This window comes from Phasianus colchicus, chromosome 1 (genome assembly GCF_987193195.1).
Source record: "Phasianus colchicus chromosome 1, bPhaCol1.hap1.1, whole genome shotgun sequence".
Lineage (NCBI taxonomy): Eukaryota > Metazoa > Chordata > Aves > Galliformes > Phasianidae > Phasianus > Phasianus colchicus.
This window is the reverse complement of record NC_143436.1, coordinates 33,715,907-33,737,720: the sequence shown is the minus strand read 5'-3', so window position 1 is coordinate 33,737,720 and position 21,814 is coordinate 33,715,907. Positions and strand designations below refer to the sequence as shown.

At 41.0% G+C, this 21,814-nt stretch overlaps 1 protein-coding gene across 2 annotated transcripts in view; it reads right to left on the bottom strand.

Moving 5' to 3' along the window:
- MON2 (MON2 regulator of endosome-to-Golgi trafficking) overlaps positions 1–17,186 on the bottom strand; it is a 73,319-nt gene extending 56,133 nt beyond the window's left edge. For both annotated transcript variants that reach the window (XM_090138281.1, XM_031589534.2), the window contains exons 1-2: positions 16,957–17,186; positions 2,422–2,485 (exon numbers count right to left, since the gene is read on the bottom strand). In XM_090138281.1, coding sequence (XP_089994407.1) covers positions 2,422–2,485; positions 16,957–17,067 — 175 coding nt within the window. In that variant the 5' untranslated portion in view covers positions 17,068–17,186. The remainder of the gene's footprint in view (positions 1–2,421; positions 2,486–16,956) is intronic.
- Between the last annotated feature and the right edge of the window lie 4,628 nt (positions 17,187–21,814).

Here is a 21,814-nt window from a genome sequence, read left to right as displayed (position 1 = left end):
CATAAAACACTTAAGATTCATGACAGAGTGATGGCAAAACTGCATGGGATTTAACAGTAAATACAGAGATTAAAAAGATACAAATTTTCTACGGTATTTTTTCTTTAATCCACTAAAATCAACAGGATCTGTACAAGTACTTTTACTTTATGAAGCTGAAATAAACATTTGGTAGATCTAGTTTGGTATCAACTACTACATGAGTTCCAGTCTTAAAATACACAAAAATGTTCTTATATCCAGCTGTGATTCCATTTTGCCATACCAAAATTATGTAAGATTTTATTTAAAAAGACATCTATCATAATGAACCACATCAAAAAGCAATTTGGGGAAAATAAGAATACTTCACTCCATCAGCAAGGTCATAATCTTTTTAAAAGGATTTCTAAAGCAAAAGCATGAATTATCTAAAAAGAGAACATCTCAGAGCCACGTGGAAATAATTTCTCACATCTGTCTCCTGTGTTATAAATCACAAGCTGACTTCTCTTTGGATTTACTCAAGTTCACATAAATAAAGTCCAAAGCACATGCAGACTGCCAAGAATGAATATTCTGAAACTACCCAACTTTTTTCAAGAGAAAGAAACAAGTTACATCAGAGACCTCAGGATTCTGGCAAGTTAAATGTATCACCAGACATAGCATTACTGCTGTATTATCACAATAAGTTTGTCATTTTAAAATTACATCTGTTTTCCTGATAATTATAATTCCACACGGTGTATAGCTTCAAGAAAACATCAGGTCAGCTTATTTTAAAAAATCTGATATAGTTACCTGTTTTAGTGAATCAACAGTTTCACAGAATCAACATTATGGCAAATAATAATAATAATAATATCTAATGAAAACATATTTTTAGATTAACAGAATGTCTGGTAGATGTTAATAAATCATCTAACAGTCAAAAATATTTACTCCACAAGACTTCACAACTACAGTAGTCTTTTTCAGCCAATGTATACATGCTAACTTCCTTCAAAATAATATTAAATACCAGGTGGGAGACAACAGAGATCTGGATATTAACTCATCTACAAGATCAGGTTACAACTGATTGTTAAATATATATATATATATATATAAAGTCAATAAAGAGTCAATAAAGAGTTGACACTGTTTAATGGCACTGCATTTAAATTAGCAGGATAATGTGCAGGCACAGTGTAAGTTACCCTTTGTTCCTCAATTTCTCAATGGGTAAAAAAGTCTTTACCCTATTATCAAAAGAAACAAGCCTGTGCAGTTTTGTTTGGATGAATAAAACAAATTCTAACTACATTCTAGTATAAGCCTTACAAAAGAAAACTAATAACAAAATACGACCAACAATCAGAAGGCATTCCCTCAGAAAGATAAAGGACTGCCTCTCTATGCCTTAAACTAGTAATTCTTCACATCTTCACGCTTTGAAATGGAGATTTAAAATATAGTTTTCTATAATGTAAAGAACTTCACGCAATTATATGTCAAAGAATGTTGCTAGCTTCCCAAACGGCTGACTGGAGATTTCTCTTGTTCATTTGTGTGTTTTGATGCATAGCTGACATTACCTGGCATAGTTTTTCCACTTATGTCAGCATTCATGACAGCAGTAAAAACAAAGAAAATAAACAAATAAAAAAGAGGCATTAAAGTGAAATATTGAAGGATGGGACTGCTACTTCAAATAATTCTAGAAAGTGCCTCCTTAACAACATCTGATTTGCACACCTCAAACTAAGAAGTAATTTTGCATCTATTTCATTTGGACCTTTCAAATAATTGAGCACTGTAAAGAAGCTGGATTACAGCTGGGGCAGACATTAATACAGGGATATTCAAATCTGGCCAAAGATTTTACCAGCAATTGGTAAGAAGCCATCAATTTACATGCTATTTAACACAGCTGAGGAAAGTCAGAGATAACTGCTTTAAGCACTTACAAAGCTGCAACTCGCAAAATATCTCCTGTCCCTCAAGGCAATGGTACATCTTAAATTGAATGACCTTGTCTCTGATTAAGATGGATTTTTGCCTGCCAGGTACAAGTCTCCAAAGGCTAGACTCTCACAGTAAACACACAGATGAGGATCTGCAGAACTCCACACAGAGCACTCAACAACGGCTGTGGCAGTGAATAAGACATGGAGAATGTGAAGCTCAATAATTTCATATTTTTCTAAGTGGATGATTACTTTTTAGAACAGTCATTGAAAATGGAGACCTTGCTCAGGCAGCATTAATATAGCATGAGCATGATACAGAAGTAAAATTTCTCAGTATTCCTGGGTTTTTTGCTAGGTACCTACAAATATAGTATCACTGATACTGCACACACTAAAAGGCATTTAGGATTACTGCATATATCCAAGACATTTAACATTTTGATCTATAACATAAGCTTGTTTTTCCCACTGCACTGCAAATAATTACCTGCCAAAATATCAGTGTTCCGTGCAGCTATTGTTTTCACTTTTATTATTCCTGATTCAGCAGCCTGTAGAAGGAAAATAAGTCGTTTAGATGCTGTTGCATACATCAATATCTGCAAAGAAATAAACATATCTAAGATAAATAAAATTGTACAGTCTTGGAGAAAAAAAAAAAAAATTGCAGCATTATCAGTAAGCAGAGTTAATATGGAAGTGAAATTCCTTCCCAGAACAGTACAGAAAGGAGTATATTTGATGGTTCTGATTTTCAGAAGGCAGTTTTCATTGTATTATTTTTCAGACTTATGAATGCAAAGAAAAGTCAGTAGCAAGCAAAAAAAACAAACTGGCAAGCAGTTTGTGTACATCCTCAATCTATGAAACAACTCATTTGATATACTATAACTTGTCACATTCATCAGGTTGAAATGCTGAAGGAACTGAGAATATTAGTAATAGTATCAACGTTTAATACACAACACTTGAGCAATTAAATCCAGTTAATAAAACTGACATGGTACACAGCACATGAATTCTATCACTGTTCTTCAAGTCAGGTAGTAGCATTTTCAGTTTGTAAGCTAACACTTTTACTAATATTTCTGGAACAAAATCTAATTTCTCATGCAATTTGTGTCCTTAATTCCCTGTACAAATTAACTGCACGCAAACTCTACAAGCCTTGTGTTCCCAACAGTACCCACAGCACTCCCTGACATGACACCCCATTGACATCAATGCCCCCTGGTCCCCATGAGCAGCACTGGAGTGCACCTCACCACCCATCCCTCCCTGCCAGCAGCCGGAGGGATGCTCAGGGGCCAGCAATGGAGCAGGGATACCATGAAGCACTGCGAGGGACCAACTCTCCTCTTAATCATCCAGCACAAATCACCAAAGTCATGCAGTCCAGTCAAACTGAACATTTCATATAGGTGCTTTACCATCCAAAATTAAAATTACTGGCAAGTTCTGTGTAAAAAATGCAAATTACACTGCAAATGGCTTCTTTCCAGTTTTTAAATTCATTAATACCTCATAAACCCCTGGATACAATTAAAGAAATCTCTATAAAACATTGCATACCAAAATAAACTCAACAGTTTTTCCCGAACAATAGAAAACACGTTCCTTTTCTGCCTTTGAAAGTATAAGTGCCCCTTTTAATTCTGTTTCATATTTCTGTGTACTTTACACACTAAGCCTTCCCACATTTCCTTGGACTTAACATTCCTGCTCAGAGAACTGTGCTGTCACTGCATGGCACCAACCAGAGAAGCAGCCAGTCTGTGCCGGCAGAAACATGAAAGTGACAGCATGTAGCTTTGCCAAAGAGAACCATTTCCCCTCCATCTGACTCCCATTCCAACAAGATTTCCCAGAAAGACAGACAAAGATGACTGCCTGATTAAAGTATTTGATTTTGAATTTAAGATTTGATAAAGGTTATTTCTTAAAACACCTAAATTCCAAAAAATGAAACCTAAAATTTCCACGCTTTTTGCTTGTTTCCCAACGTAAGCATAGGAGGACTCCACGCAGCCTTACCATCATTTGAATACACCTGTGAAATTCTGGGGAATTACATTAGCTTTGCTGAACAGTGTTTGCACATGAAAAATATTTATAGAATAATATCAACAGTGCTTAAACTAATATACTACATGCTCAAATGAGCACATGGCAACATGCAAATACATATTCTGCATAATTAAATTGAGGAGTGCCAAGTGCAGTTTCATTTATTTTAATTACATTTACTTAAAAGTTAAGATAGTGCAACATGTTAAGTTGACCCTTGTTCCACTTCAGTTATAAATTGTCAGCTAATGAGGAGGGGTCATGTCACAACAAATTGTTCCCATTCATTAATACGAAGGATTTGTCACAGTCCAACTTCAATTACCTTCAAACTAAGCCTCATCACATCAACTGGCAATTGCTTTCTTAGTAGCCAGTAGTGAGAAATTTCCTCTGAATCAAAGAAATAATAATGCCCACACGCATGACATTCCTACATGCTCACACTTTGCACAAAGAAGAAAAACAATATTTACAACACGATGTCTCCCATTTAGTTGTCTGCTATCTTTGCATAAAATAGCACAGATTCTTTTTAAAATGACATAAAACAAACCAATAGCTATTAAAGCTTTGACTACTTTTACCACTCAATACTTGTTCTTCTTCACAGGACATAGGAATCTCTGTAATCATCCACACTACATTTTGTTCTCCAATTTCTACTCAGAATTACAAATTGAATTGTTTACAAATAAGAGTCAACTGCACAGATCCTATTAAAGAAAACAATAACAACAAAACACCACACTCCACTACAAATATAAAAAATAATCACTTATTTACAAAAAAGAACTTCAATTGAAAAAGGAGACAATAAAAAAAATGAGGCTACAGTTACCTGGTTATCCTATATACATCGGTATAAAAGTGCACTTGGATAGGCTTAGTTTAGCTTGGTAAATAATAATAATAGGTATTAAGTTTGCAAATTTACACCAATGTAAATGTTACTACAGCACTCTAGGGGTTACTGGCCCATTAGAAAAGGATATTTTAATGAAGAGTATTACAACACTGATAAAGCACATGGCCAGTATCATTCTATGAATTTACTGGTATAAATACAGTTATTTACTTTTATATAAATATAAGGCATCTGTTTAAAGCAGTCACCACTTGTAAAAGCAGCATTATACAAGCTTCCATTAGCACCACAGCTAACTGTAGTCGCAAAGAAGCAAATATATATAATTCTGTACCATAACAAAGCTCAAGTGCACCTGAAGCCTTCAGTCCATTACATTTCCTATTCTGCTACTTTAACATCTGTGAAATGAACTGAAATAAAACGCCTCAAGCACACACTGTCACTACTGCATTTTGTTTCATGTTTCTGCTGCAGTAACAGTAGCATTCAGTTTCGGCAGGAGAAACATTGATGAAAAACAGAAATGGGCTCTCAGTGATAACATATATTCAAATAAATTTCATCTGGATACTCCTATTTGCTTCTTTCCAAACAGTCTATAAACTCACAGCAAAATCCAGAAGGACCCTCCAGCCCTCCATTGAAACCAAAGGCACCAGCCAGGTGACAGACAGACTTCAGCTCGGCACTCTGCTGACACCAAGGCAAAGGCTCACACGCCCTCAGGGAGGTCAACAACCAGGTAACATTCCCTTCCCAGATTGGTATTTCTCCATATAAAATACATGCACACAGACTATAAAGATCTATAACTCATAAATACTAGTTAATATTGGGACTGTTAGACATACAATTCCACCGGTTGCTGTTGAGAATGATGAAATGGGAAGCCACCAGTACCCACAGCCCAGTCACAGGTGACAGAACGTGTGGCAGACCTGCAAATGATTAGGGACTCTGTACAAGTTCTCAGATCTAACTGGAGTGGATCAGTCTCCAGTATCAAAAGATCACAGAATGGCCACAATGATCGTCCAGTTTCAACCCCCCTGCTATGTGCAGGGTTGCCAGACCAGGCTGCCCAGAGCCACATCCAGCCTGGCCTTGAATGCCTCCAGGGATGGGGCATCCACAACTTCCTTGGGCAACCTGTTCCAGTGCGTCACCACCCTCTGACTGAAAAACTTCCTCCTAATATCAAACCCTGTCTCAGTTTAAAACCATTCCCCCTTGTCCTATCACTATCTACCCTTGTAAACACTCGTTCCCCTCCTGTTCATACGCTCCCTTCAAGTACCAGAAGGCCACAATGAGGTCTCCCCTGAGCCTTCCCTTCTCCAAGCTAACCAAGCCCAGTTCCCTCAACCGTTCCTCATAGGAGAGGTGCTCCAGCCCTCTGATCATCTTAGTGGTCCTCCTCTGGACTCATTCCAAGAGCTCCATGTCTTTCAATGGCCATTAGAAATAATGGCACTCAGTATACTTGAATACATAACTCTGAAATTATTTGGAATAGTGTTTTACTTCTCACAAGTGAAGACATCATAGAAGCCCCACTGCAATGTGGCAATGTGTATATACAGATAGGATGCTGGTGTGCAGCTGGGTTGAGAGCTGGCAGCAGTCAGCTGCTCCACAGTAATCCCTGTGCTCTTCCCCAGGTGTCAGTGTGAACATGCTATCCTTCTTTCACTGATAAATGGCACAGTTAACAGCTCCTCCTGAGGAAAATATGACACACATTTATAACCCTGAACCCCTCTCTTATCACAAAGTGAAAAGAACACTTTGCTGTTTCAGCAATTTTTAAAATGTTTCAGAAGATCTTTTTTAAGAAGGTTTTAAAAACAATCAACTTGCTCATCCTCGAAGAAACCAGCATCTCACCATTACAAGCCAGCATTTATTTTTTTCTTATTTACTTTTCTTTTCTCTTCTAAAGCAAAAATTGCGCACCTGCATAAAAGATGATTAACATAACAACCAGGCAGGTACTCATTGCAACAATTGATTGATTCCACTTCAAATATATTTTTATACGAACTTATAATTGATAGTATTTTTACAAAAAAATAAAATATTTCCACCATTAACACTTTGAATGACTCTGTGTTTCAATTACATGCAAACTGCTATCTCCAGAGATATCAAACCTGCTGGGAGGTTTGCTGCCCTTTCTCTGCAAGTTTTTGATTTCTCTTTTCTGAAAACAAAAGCGTTCAGTACTTTTGGGAATGCTGGCCTGTGTTGGTACTTACATCGTATTGTTTGCAACCCTTTTACTATGATTGGATGAGAATAACTTATATAATTTACTTTCACACCTATTTATGAAAAAAGGAGCAATTTTTCTGTCTGTAATTATTTGCCTCTCTCACTGGAACACTAACCCTACATCCAATAGATTAGCTAAGAGATTCTCCTGCCTAAAGTACTGTCTCAATTCAATGTTATTCTGGCTTGCTTTGCAAAAGTACATTCTGGACCATTACTACACTGCAAAACTATTATTTAGAAAAGGCACACCCACAAAAACTCACACAGTAAATCAGCATCATGAAAGCACTCAAGTGTAGCTCATCTGTGCAAAAAAGCACTGTAGTTGCTTTCTGTATTTTTATCTTTCTCTTCGGGAGTACAATCCCTACTCAGACCCTTCTCTTTTATATATACTCACTCTACGTATGATTCAAACTGGTGAAATGCTAGTTCTTATCTGACAGCACTGTGTACCCACAGAGAATTACTGTATTCAGTGATTTAATGTACTTGGATTAGAGCTTGCTCACGTTCTACTGGCTTGGAACAAAGTTACCAGCAGAGCCTCTGGAAATGTGCCACCACCTGCAGAAGTAGTTTCAGAGTATGTGAGTTTAGTACTTAAGCCAACCGGACACAAGCCTACAAACCACCACTGGTAAGGGTCAAGGCAATAAAGGAAGGTTATTTAATGGACTAAAAAGAGGTAAGCATCAGGGACATCTCAAAGGAAACCAAGGAATAACACACAGACTTCCACACCAACTGCTGGGAGGTTATGGGCCAAGTCCTCCAGCAAACCATTTCTAGGCACAGGCAGGACAAGAAAGTGACCAGGAACAACCAACACATGTTTAGCACGAGCCTGACCATTGCCTTCTACAATGAGCTTATGGCCAGGTAACGGGAAAGCAGCACATACTGTATGCCTTGACTATAGCAAAGCCTTCGATGCCATTCTCTGTGGTACAGTATAGGCCCCCTTACAGTCAAATCAATGAGGTGTGGACCAGCAGACAATAAAGTGAGTTGATGATTGGCTAGACTATCAGCTCAAAGAATAATTACAAGTAGTATGAAGTCCAGCTGGTGACAAGTTGCTAATGTTTCTCTTCAGGGACAGGCAGTGGGGCTAATTGCATTTAACATCTTTATTAGCAGCCCAAGTAATAGTGTAAAGCCTATAGACAGATATCAAATTTGGGGTACTGCCCAATACAGAGGTGGGTTTTTATTCAGAGGAACCTAAACGAGCTGGTAGGAACAGCTGGGCTGTATTAGCACACGTGAAGCCAGCAAGCCAAGGTAAGCCAAGGTAAGGGAGTCTTATGCCTTTTGCACACTGTACTCCAACAACATTCTCACAAGAGTAGCTTCAGGCTCACTAGTGTAAAGCAGGCACTGAGGTGATGCAATAAAGTCACAGTCCACTAAGACCATGAGGAGGGGTGATGAGCAAGGTTGGAAATGATCGAGAGCTGCACTTGTTCAACCTGAAGACGACTAAGCTAAGAGGAGAGCTTGTTAATGCCTACACCTAGCTGACGGGAGGCTGCAGAGAACGCGAACCTGGTTGCAATCACTGCTCAGATGTATGTGCCATCCTGGAGTTATGTATAAGACAAAGAAAGCAGGGAAAACAATAACTCTCCTTTCAAAACACTTCTAAAAATAACTCCTACATAGGTTTCTCAATTTAATTTTTCTGCCACAGAGTCTCAGCAATCACACTAAAATAGTATTAGTTTTTCAACAAACTGAATATTTAATTTCAGTAAGCCACTTTCACTATCATAAAACCTTCCATCCAAAAGCAGCAGCAGCTACAGTTTTTCAGCTTTATATTTGGAATTTGTGATTTATGTGAATTGTCAAACAGCCCTATTTAAAAATAATAATAATCAAAAGAAATACCATACTTTCCACTTTAGAAGTTCATGCTACCTTTATTTAGCATTTAAAGACAGGAAATTACAAACAGATGGTCAACCTCTATTCACACACAAAACAGTTTTCACCTGAGACACAAACAAAACTCATCTCTTTTACTCTGAATCATTATCTACTAATAGATAGAAGAGGAAACAATTAGTTCACACTTCTAATCCGAAGAACAGGGACTATAGTTGAAGATACCAAACTAATTCCTGCTGGACTTGACTGTACTCAAGGATTCCCAATTACTGGAGCTCCATGCTGATTGATGAAAAATAGTAGCGCTAGCTGAACCTGCTTTAAATTTTCTTAACCAATTCAACTTATGATGCAGATTTTATTTATTTATTTTCAGACACTGGAATGGGCTGCCTAGGGAAGCGGTGCAATCACCGACCCTGGAGGTGTTCAAGGAACATTTGGATATTGTGTTGAGGGACATGGTTTATTGAGTACTATTGGTGATAGGTGGATGGTTGGACTGGGTGATCTGCGGGTCTTTTCCAACCTTGGAGATTCTTTGATTCTATGATTTCCAGCTACAGTACAACTGTAGTATTTGCCCTGATGTTAAAAGTGCTATTTCACTTGACTGGAGTCATTACTCCCCTGGTCCATAAACCTTTGAAATTGGCTGCATATACTGCAAGCTGACAATTCAGAATCCTGAAGGTTAATCATCAATAATGGCAGGAGAGGTGCCAGTTAATTGCTTCCGAGCTGATACCTCTGGAGATACCTCACTTGACATGAACGTAGAGGTTAGGCTAATGCAGTGCAAACATTTTACATCAAGAGTTTTCATTTGACAATAAAAACACTACACCTCAGCTGGAAAACCATCACATACAAATCAACGGAACAAACCAGAACTAGTAGCATTCAACAATGATACAGGCAGAAAAAAAATAATCAAGACTTGATACAGAACAAACACAGCCAGTTAGCAACAATTTTCAAGTTATACTTCTCTCCTGCACAATAAAATAGAATCAGATATATTTTCATGTTATATATGTCAATAATTTGTATTTATGTATCTATATACACAGCATATGGACATCCTGACGTAGCCTGCATCAAGCATTGACACATTTCTGAGTGATCCATCAAGTACAACACAACTGATTATAAATGACTTGAAATTTCATTACATACTTTTGTCACAATGATCATCAATCTACATAAAAACCTGCTTCAGAGCTGCAGATTTTAATTTTGCCTTCAGCTTCTCAGTCCAAACAGACTGGAGTAGGATGCTCCTGAGGCACTGATACAAGCACTGTGTGCAGTCACCTAGTCAGACTGTAAGCCTCTTACAGGAACAGCTCTTTGGTGAATGTTGATTCTTTCCACCATGTGCCAGGCAGTTTGGGCACAAGCTGGACCTTGAGTTGACAAGAATTTCTGCTACAGGTTTCCTGCATAATTTTCAGGAAAGCATGGGAGGGAGACAGGGATTCAATAAAAGATCAAGACACAAATTTATGTATCTGAACTCCAATCACAATGAAGACAGTTTAAGGAGAGGCTTTAAGAATTAAGGGGCATTAATCTGACCCACTTGCAGGGACACTCTGCAGGTATGTAAGCCTGAATCTCCATATCTGAGACTACTACATGCAGACAGAAGACCTATGTTCTTCTGGACCAGCAGCTAGGAGGCAAGATAAAAGACATTAATGTAGCCATCCATCTGACAGTTGGACTAGCTGATCTTGGAGGTCCTTTGCAACATTGTGATTCTATGATTTTATGAATGTATTTCAATAGGTGTGCTGGTAATGGACTAAAACCATCCCCTGGCTATTAGCTCCTTCAGTCGTATCTCCAGAATGAACTGATCCTGCAAGATCAATGAAGATACCCAAAGCTCAGCACTTTAATCTTACTCTGAAGCCTACCATGAGAAGTTTACAGACAGTCTGAGGTACAGAAGATACTGGTGGTTTTTTTTTTTTTTCATTCATTCAATTGTAAAGTGTTACATGATGGAGAAATCAGGTCTATAATCATACTGTCAGCCATTCTTGAAAACACGGTATTTCTTATCAATCAGAACTATTTGTATAGACAACACTCCTCTAGAAATGCAACAGCACAATTGTTAAAGTAATTTTGAAAAAATATTACTGTACATGGATCAATATTGAATAAAAACACTCCAAAATTAAGAGGTTCCAAACATGAAGCTAACAGATACGGCAACCAGTAAAGCTCAGGAACTACAGAAGAACTGCAGAAAATAGCCTTGCCTGTTTCAAGTGATCAACTCAGCTACTGGCAATCAAAGAAAACTACAGAATAATCTTCAGTCACACACACAGTTTTGACAATAAGCATTTTACAAAACAGTTAAATAGTATTTGGAAGGTTCATTTGAAAAAGTGCAAGTGAATACCCATTAAAGCAAACAAAAAAAACAAACATCTTTACACATTTCTAAAACATTACTGAGAAAACCTGAAAATTGATCAACCTGGAAAGCTTACTATAGGTTAGGTTCCCAACACACTACAGCTTCAGAATTATTTAACTCATTTTAATAGAAAAATATAGCAGAAGGCTCCACAGTTTGTTACTTCTACAGGAAATGATCTATACACAAAGATTTGTTTCTCACCAGTTCCATTTGGCTCTTGTTTTTTTACTGCAAGAGCAGCATGAACACAGAACTCTCAAAAAACCATCAATGCTAGGAATACATCCAGGGACTCAAGTGACCAAATCACATGGCATTTCAGCATGCCATGCTCTTTCTTAGCTTAGGTGTGTACTACACTGCATTTAACAAACTTTCTGAAATAGTTACTGTTATGGAACAAGCCAATTTCTAATACTTGAATATTAGTTTTTTTAAGCTGCTCCTTACTGTTGCAATAGGAATCCTGAAGATCTCTTCAATGTTAAAAGCTAATTAACTGTTTTGCATCTTTTTAGCATGTATTTACATTTTGCAGCATGTTCTCACACGTGCTTTCATACAGTTACCCAGAAGGCAGGCTTCTGAACCAATGCTTTGATATCAGCCCTTTGATACGTTCAGTACCAGCACTTCCCCCTAAAAACAGTGATTCAATCCAGAGAACAGAGCTGTATGTGGCTCTCTGTGCAGGCAGGACTGTGCTCCAAGGACGAGCCATGTGAACAAAACCTGTGTTCACAGAACACAGACAGCCTCTTAGAAAGTGAAAAGCCCATCTCTTTGCCCAGCTAGCCCACATCACTTCTACTGCAATTAAACAATTCTAACAAATGTTTGTTTTATCCAGAAGCTGCACAAATGCAGATGATTTAATTTCTCCTCAAAGAATTTAATAAAGCTGCTTGTCTGCAAGTAGTTACTTATGAGAGAAGGAAAACAAGAATCAAAATTGGATTCTATTATTTTTCCTAGATACAGACGATCAATTGACAATACTGTTTCAAAAATATTTCAGTATGCCAAAGGCATACACAGCTCAATAAATAGTTAAACAGAAGAAATTCTGCTCCTATTCAAACAGAGGGCTGGGAGAGAACCAGTACAGACAGGATATCAAACGCTACCCTTCAGGAGTCCCCAGAGAGCACTTGAGTGCACCAAAGAACTCAGAGTTAAGAAAAAAAACAAAAACAAAAACAGAACAACACAACTTCAGCTCCTCTGAACAGCCATGTAAGGCTGACGTAGCTGAACATTATTCCTTTTCCAGACCTACACTTCCAAATCAGCCCAGCAGCAAACACCCTAAAACGCACAGCCACCACCACGTGCATCACCGCAGGAGCACTCAGCAGGAGGCAGCTACTGCCTGCAGCAGCCCTGAGCCCCGCCAAGCCCACCCTGCCCTTCATTCAGTGCCACCCCTTCCCTTTTCTTACCACAAGTGTCTCCAACCGTGCAGAGCTGGATCAGAAATATTTTTTGCTGTATTTTTTCAAGCTTGGTTCACTTCTACAGCTATTAGAAACAAACCAACACACTTCGGCCTACAGACTGCAGGCCTGCTCGTAAAGCCGAGATGGTTTGGTTGCATCTGTGTGAACAACACAGAGTTACGTACCGCTGACACAAATCTGGGCTTCAGGCTGAGTAGAACTTTGTGGGTATGCTTATGTTCTCCCTTTCAATTGCATTATTTCTGCTAAATACAAGTATTTTCCATCATATTTCTAACACTTCTTGCCCAGTGAAGCCATCTACCCAGCTCAGATGCAGTGTTATCATCCAGCAATTAGAACAGAAGGTAACCTTTTTGTCACACAAAAGTATTTTCAATTTTGCAATGAGACAAAACTCTTACTCCAGTTAAAAAGATCCAATTAAGGGCTTGCTGTTTAACAATCAGAGGGGAAGCACTTCCTCTAAATCCTTAAGGCTGACAGCACAAGCTTGGCCAAAGGGAGTGCTGCCCATCTCCCACACACCTGCACTGGACACTGAACCCCAGCCACTCACAGGTTAACGTAAAATAAAGGCCTGTGTGTGCCACACAATTCACCCAGTCAGAAATTGTTATAATGCTCTAACAGGGAGCAAAGTTTAGAGCCCAGCATATTAAAAACAAGGGAATAATAGCCAAGCACTGCTGTTGCCTGGCAGAAATGTCAGATTACTCAAGATAACACAGGCACGACCGATGCCGATACTCCAGACTGCTTCATCCTCTGTAATTTCAAACTTCAAGGATACTGTTTAATTCACAAGTGCCTTGAGAGCTTCTATCACATCTCAGGCTGATGTCTTCTTCCGTAACTGGGAAATGGAAATATAGTGTGAAAATAGGAATGCAATTTTTCAGCTGTGTCATTACTTGTATATGTGAAATATTAATTTGGCAGATGATAGACACAGCCACTATAATCACACTTTGGTAACACTCATGCTGAGTATACATCTGCAGTCAGGGCCAATCTGAGGAAGCACCATGAAGGATTTATACACCTACCCAACATGAAAAAAATGAGAACAGCCAGTAACAAAGAGATGTGGGTCTGAAATAAAGTAGTAATTGGTATTTTCTGCATTCCTAAGAAGTAAGATTGACCCATTACTAAACCCCCAGATACTGCCAGCAACGCAATTTCAAACCCAGGAATTACTTCAGGAGCTCCCATTTTACAACACAGTGAGTGACATCACCGATGAAAACAAACAGTTCTACTCATGAGTTTTTTATCACACAAAGATGAGGTGTGGATTGCTCAAGGGCCAAAAATATATTTTATTATTTCTTAACTATAAACAAAGTGATAGCTGGGGAAAAGAAAGTTTGCCATGTAATCAGCACGAACCCCACAGACTGCACCAGACAGCCAGCTGCCCTGCTCCTGCTGATATCCCCAAAATCAGATGAAGCTCCTCCTTTGTGTCACCTACCCTAACTACTGCCTGCTCCAAGTACCATTTAATACTGCTTTGGTCTCACTGTACCTAGCAAACAAGTACGGAATTACTTCTTAAGAATACAAGCGTTAGAAGCACCATTACAAAGTGAGAATCAAACCCCTGTTTAATTAAAGAGACAACATGTGTCTGATTGCAGCACTTTCTAAGGGTAGTACTGATTAAAAAGGACTTGTTGAAGAAAATCTTTTGAGCAACAAGCATAATTGAGAACTATACTACTACGTCCATCAGCAGCAAAACTATCAGCTAAATGCATTTTGCAGGATTTTAACAGTATTAACATCAAAACAAAATTAAATAAAGCAGACATACGTGATTTTAGAAAGGGCTGACAATAACAAACAGCTGTGAGGAAAGCTTTAGATTCCCTCAAAAACTGACAGAACTCACCTGCATAAAGTAGTGATTAAATCTAACAACTACAGCAGAGCTCACAACTTACTCTGGCTGAGGAACTTCTTAGTAGGCCCATCACAGTACAGTAACTTCACAAAGTTACACAGAAGTTTTAGGAAGTAGCACAGAAGCTGCAAAGTAAGCTCATAAGTTATAGTGGAAGCAGAGGTGATGAGAACAGTGTTGCAAGAGTGAAAAATAAGGTGAGATTATGAAGTAGCAAAAATATATTTCAAAAATCCTATGCTTAAGCATAGTTCAAAAGCTGGTGCTGCTCCCAGACACTCAGAAGAACATGCCACTCCTCTGATGGCTCCAGCCAAATCCAATCACAATTAGAACAAATGCATGTAATTAAAATACCTGTCTAGCAGCTGCTGTTTGAGAGTAAAGAAGAACACTTGCTTCCTTCAGAATGAGGGGAGGAAAAAAAGCTTCCAGCAGCAAGGAAATAAGATCATTTCCTGCAGCTGTGTCACGCGTCCTGCTCAGCCCAGAACTCTCTGAGGCCACAGCCCACAGCAGGAGTCCTCTCCAGAAACTCCTTTCACTGCTGTTCCAGAAGCACAACTATCCAAACTCTCAACAGCTATGAACAACTTCATCCAAAGCACTTCAGTAACAAGGTGAGCTATGCAAATTGCAGTGGAAATGTAAAAGAGAACACAGAATTCAGACTTGCAGAGGAGTATGGCTCAGCACGAAGCAAGCACTGCACGTACAGAGGTTATTCAAACCTTCAGCATGGCAAATGTAATGCAGCATCATTAAAAACACTGACTTAATAACTGCACTGCCCATCCCCTTCATGGATCTTGAAGAGACTGAACACGATCACAGCTGAAAGCTCGTTCAGATGCCAAACAGCCCACCTGGAATCACACAGTACCACAGGAGAGCATGGAAGCTGCACCCGACCTCCCCCAAGACACAGAGGTTTACTTCTCTTCAACTGACTGCAGCCACTTCTTGTTCTTGCATGACTTACACCATTTCTCAAAATACACCAGCACTCCTCCAAAACCTGCAATGACAGGTAACACACTGCTGCAGGTGCCTTCATGCCTTTCAAGTAAGCACAGTCACTTCAGTTCACCTGCTCAAGTGCACAGTGCTTTATATGACATAAATATGGTATCGCTTATTTGGAACTAATGCCATAGTACACGCATAATTACTTTCTTCCAAACTGACAGTCTTCTTCATATTTCCCAGGTACTCCTCTGGTTTTAAAGCTTAATCCGAGTTAATACATCAGTACTTTTTCCCTCCTGCTGTTGTGTAGAAGAAACATTTTTCAAAACAGCAAGTAGCAATGGGGAAAAAGTTAAACTAAACTACGTAACACACGCCACAGAAACACAGCTGTGCCTTTTATCTGCAGGAAAAATCAGAAACGTTGTCTCTAACTTGAAGTAATGCCACGCTCCCAGGGCAGCAGGCACAGCCCCGGGATGCCAGAGGTCGAAGAGCGTTTGGACGCCGCCCTCAGACACGGGGGTTGAATTTTGGGTAGCACTATGTGGGGCCAGCAGTTGGAGCCGACAGTCCCTTCGGGCCCCTTCCGGCACGGGATATTTTATGATCCTGCAATTAAGATCACTGAACTAGCGTTTAGAGCAAAGCAGGATTTGAAGAAATACAGAGACGGTCCTACTAACACACGTTGATGAATGGAATTTTTGAGGAGGGAGAAGAAATCAACTTCTGTCTGCCAGGCTTGCAGAGGCTCAGCCGCAGCACCAGCCGCCACACAACGCACGGCAGCCCGCGGCGGGACGCAGAGCCGCGGCAGCCCGGCGGGGCCGTGCCGGAGCGGGGCCGCCTCTCCCCGCTCACGCGACCTCCGCGGGCGACAGCACCGCGCCGGAGCCAAACTTCAGCTGCCTTGACACCGCCGGGGAGCTCCGTGGGCTCGGCGCTGACAGGGGCCGCAGGACCCGAGCCGTCCCGGCCGACCCACGGCCGCAGCGCCGCTCCGCGGAACGGGGAACGCCGCCTCCCCGGGTCCGCTCGCCCCGCCGCCCTCACCCGGTTCCCTCCGGGCCCCGCCACCGAGAGACGTCCCGCCGAAGCGGCGCCGCGGCCCGGCCGCTCCTCACCTCCTTGACGGGAGGAAATTTTTTCCTGCACTCCAGGCTCAGGCCCCGCAGGTCTCCCTGCATGTTTTCCAGCAGTTTCTTCACGGCTTCGGGGCTGCTGGTGCCGGACATGGCGGCGCCGAGCCGGGCGCTGATCCGACGGGGCAGGAGCAGGGGCAGCGCCTCCGGCTCCGCGGCCCCGGCCGACACGTCCGCGCCCGACACCGGAACCCGTCAGCCGCGGCCCCTTCCCTCCCTCCCCGCCGCCCGCCCTCCCCGGGTCGCCGCCGCCGCCCCCCCGCTCCCACAATGCCGGGCGCCGCGCGTCAGCCGCACGGCCGGGGGCGGGCGGAGCGGCCGCGGGGAGCCTCCGGAGCCGCGCGGCCTCCTCCCGCCGCGGAGGGGCTTCTGCCGGGCTCGCGGCGGAGAGCAGTGCGGGCAGGAGGTGCTGAAGGGTCGCGGCTTTGGGCTGCTGCCTGGCTTTTAGGGGCGGAGGGCTGCGCGGAGCGCGGTTTGAGCGCTCCCCGGGTAACGTCGGGCGGTGCCACGCAGGCTGAGTGCTGTCCTGGGCTGCTCTCTGCAGGACGCCATCCCAGCCGCTGACGTCTCCCGGAGGTGTTGGTCCTTGCCGCAATAACCATTCGCCGTGCGTCTCTCCTCACGGTGCCCGCCGACCGGTGCTCCTGCGAGGTTAAAACTACCCCCCCCCCCCCCTTTCTGTAATCTGTTGTTTTTGTCTCGAGAACCTTAAAAAAACAAATAAAAATCGAGTTTCTTCAGATCTTCTTATGTTTTATTCAGAGAATGTTCTAAGATTGGTATAAATGGTTGGGTCGACTGCACCCTCACTAAGTTTGCAGGTGATGCTGAGTTGATGGCGGCAGGAGGAAGGGATCCATCCAGAGGGATCTGAACAAACTCGGAAGGTGGGCCCAGGTGAACGTGATGAGGTTCAACAAGTGCAAGGTGTTGCATTTGGGTCAGGGCAGTCCCAGCTATGAGTACAGGCTGAGAGTAAAACTCCTTGAGAGCAGCCCTGCAGAGAAGAATTTGAGGGTCCTGCTGGACGAAAAACCAGACATGAGCCAGCAGTGTGTGCTTGCAGCTCAGAAGGCCAACTGTGTCTTAGGTTGCATCAAAAGAGGGGTGGCCAGCAGGGCCAGGGAGGGAATTGTCCCCATCTGCTCTGCCCTGGTGAGGCCACATCTGGAGTACTGCAACCAGACCTGGGGCCCCCAGCTCTGGAAGGATGTGGAGCTGTTGGAGAGGGTCCAGAGGAGGGCCACAAGGATGATGGGAGGGCTGGAGCACTTTTGCAAATACAGGTTGAAGGAGCTGGGCTTGTTCAGTCTGGAGAAGGCTGCAGGAAGATCTCATTGAGGCCCTCCAATCTTTTAGGAGAGATTATAAACAGGAGGGAAATCGGCTCTTTACATTAATGATAGGACAAGGGGAAATAGCTTAAAATAGGGAAGATTTGGGGGAAGTTTTTCATAGAGATTGTGGTGAGGTGCTGGCACAGGCTACCCAGAGAGACTGGGGATGCCCTATCCCTGGAGATGTTCAAGGCCAAGCTGGATGCTGCACTGGGCAGCCTGATCTAGTGTTTGATCCAGCAATTGGTGGCCTTGCCTGTAGCAGGGGGTTGGGACTAGATGATCCTTCAGGTCCCTTCCAACACAAGCCATTCTATGATTCTATGAAGATTGTTTTTCATCTTTTGTGTGTGTCTTTTAATGGCAAAAGAAAAATAAATTGTCATGTAACACACATTGCATATCATGTGGCATTCAGGTTGCCCGTGGCACAGCATTGCTACTCTTAGTCAGCGCCCTTATCTGTCAACATAAGCCCTTAGGTTTGCTTTAAAAAGCAAGAAGTGAAGGATTGCTTTATAAATAACTTGTTTTAATGTCTTTATTTTTGCATCGTTTTCAAACCACTGGCTGTTAACTTGGCAGTGCTGGATAAGGATGTGACCTTTTAAAATGAAGGAAATGTTAGCACAATTAAATCAGGTGGTCAGAGTTGCTGTGTCCTCATGTGACGAGGTCAGGATATCACCTGTTCAGTGTTCAGTGAAGACAAACCTGGACTCTACAACATTTTTTGAGATTCAAAATGCATTTTGTGATATATTCTCCGGGACTTGGATTTTTATGTTTATATACAAAGGAAAAAAAGTTTTCTTCTGTAGTGCTATTTATTTGCTTAACCAGTAAGCATTTTGCTAAGGATTTTCAGAAGCAATTGCATTTTGGTGTTCAGTCTCAGTGGCAACTGGCAGTTCAATCCAAATACTTTAGTGAGAAACCTGGATGGATTGCTGGGAGACTGAGGAAATCAATTAAGGCAACTGACGACTGTGTGTAGGTATTTCTTGGGTAAGCTTCGATTGTTCACTTCCTTTTTGTTGTTTGGACTTTTCCACATGTCTGTTCTATATGATCTGCTGGACACAGGTAGCTGTGGGCATATTGGTTAGCACCTGCCTCAAGTGAAAGGACTGCTCTTTGTTGTGCAATGAGGGTCAGGAAACTTGTAACACTGCCTTTCTCACAAAAAGGGACTAAGTATTTTGGATAGAATTTGTTTGAATGTGACATCTTGTGTTAAAGCTGCTCTTCTTATCAGTGTAGTCAAAGTGATGTCCTGCTGCCATATTTCCTTGTGAACAACTGTGAGACGAGTAGAAAGAGTGGAGATTAATCTCATTTAAAGGAAGCAAGTTATTATGTCATAGATTGCAGGTGCGCAGTTATTTCCTGCAGGCCTTCTTGTTTTGCCTAACAAAACAAGTACTGCAAACATCCAGGTTAGGTGGGGGACTGCTTTTAAACTGCAAATGCCTGTTCAACAACTTATACGAAAGATAGATTACGTCGTCTTTGATCAAAACCACAGCTGTTGATTTTCCATTCTTCCTCACAGATAAAAGCCTTACTTTTGAAGGAAATAAAAATTGTTTCTGACTGATGTTCCACCCTTTTCACTGGTCAATGCTCAGAGTTGCAGACCAGGAAAGAGAGGACCATATGTTACAACTTTCACAAGCAAAAAAGATTAACATACTTGATTCTTAAAGTAATTTTCTCATTACACTGTAGAATTTGGAGTTTATTGGTCTGTTGAGATCCATGTCAGATTTTTACTGTCGCTAGTTGTATGTTATGTTGCGCACTGTTTAGCTTTTAGCTGTCCGCTGTCCTCTCTGCAAATTAAATTAACAGCACTCTCTTCTAACTATGTCAAACAAAAATTGGATATACAGTTGTATTAGCCCAATTCATAGTGCTGGAATGTAGAATTATTCATAAAAAAAATAATATATTCTGGGAAATTCTTACTGCTTCCTAAATTGAGATTATTGGGACTTTTTAATATCACACTTGCTACTTATACATTGTGACACTTCTGAATCGAGTGGAGCACTTGTGAATTTATGGAGACCTACTGTAATTCAGGAAATTGAGCATAAAATGATTTAAATAAGCAACACATCTATTAATAGAAGAGGTTTTTTCAGGTTAAATGCAGTCTCCTGCATATCTTCTGTGAGGGCCATTGTGTGTTTGACATTTAAATCTCAGTAACTTAGGTTAAAATGTGTTCTACTTGCACTCTTTCACTTTTTGTCATTGACATTTGTCATACGTATCATTTCACCTACTGCTTTGACACTGTCTGCTCAGTGTAGCCAGCCAAGTACAAAAAGATTGCTCGTGGGTTTGAAGGTGAATCATGTAAGTGTCTGCAGAATTGTAACCTCCTTCGGACCTGCTGAATACCAAACATGGGAGCTGTACAGTTCCTAAATCTCAGACACATCTCTTTAGCATGTCTTTATTTTGTTGTATGTTTTCTGTAAGAACAGAAGATTTATTACTTAAGTTAAAACAGAGTGGTTAAACTAAACTAGTCGGGAATCTCAAGTGATGCTTAATCAGGTGTGAGGGTGACTTACTGTAGTAGCATATCTTTGCAGCTGCTACTATTGCACATACTTTTAACCACAGGTGAAAATGCTTGCCTATCTTGACCTGCTTTTAATGCTTTTATTTCATTTCCAGTCACTTATGAATCGGAAGGTGGAGCAGATGTGTGGACAACTCTAAGAGCACATTTTTGACCAGCACATTGAAAATGCTTGTTGGCTTTCAGGCAAACCTGGTGTTGTGCTGTAATTATTATCTTGTTGCTTGTTTTGTTATTAAATTATATGTTGCGATGGCCAGTGGATGATTGAAATCATTCCCCGTAGCTCTATTGCCCTAATTACCAACAGAAATGCTCATGAGACCTCTTGTGATTCATTCAATTACCTCTCAGAACTACTGTTCATATTCATTCCAAGTGACATGCATCAGACCTTTTGATTTGATTAAGGATGGAATAGCGCTCAGCTGTATTAATTTCAGGTGTCTACTTCTAGTTGCAATCCATCTTGGTAGAGGTATACAGATTCAGATTTTGAATACAAGAACAGAGTTAACATGCCCATCACATGATGTTATGATATGGAATACTGACAAAATCAGGACACTTGCCACAGCGTACAGAGGGAAAACCTGGATGTCACTGTGGCAATAAAAGTGGCCTCACTGATGATGAATAGAATTGTAGTCTTTTCTCTGGGTTTATTTTACCCATCCTCCTATATACTTCTGTAACTACTACAAATCTATACATAGTACTAAGCAGTCTTCAAGATATTAAATGTCATAAATTGTGTAGTCTGGTAAAGGTCTTTATATACATGCCTAGTGCTTCTGGAACAGTACAGTTAAGAGTTAAGATGAAGAAAATTTTGCTTCCTCCTAGTAGATTGAACACAGATACGGATATCAAAAGGCAAATTTAGATTATAAATTAAAACAAA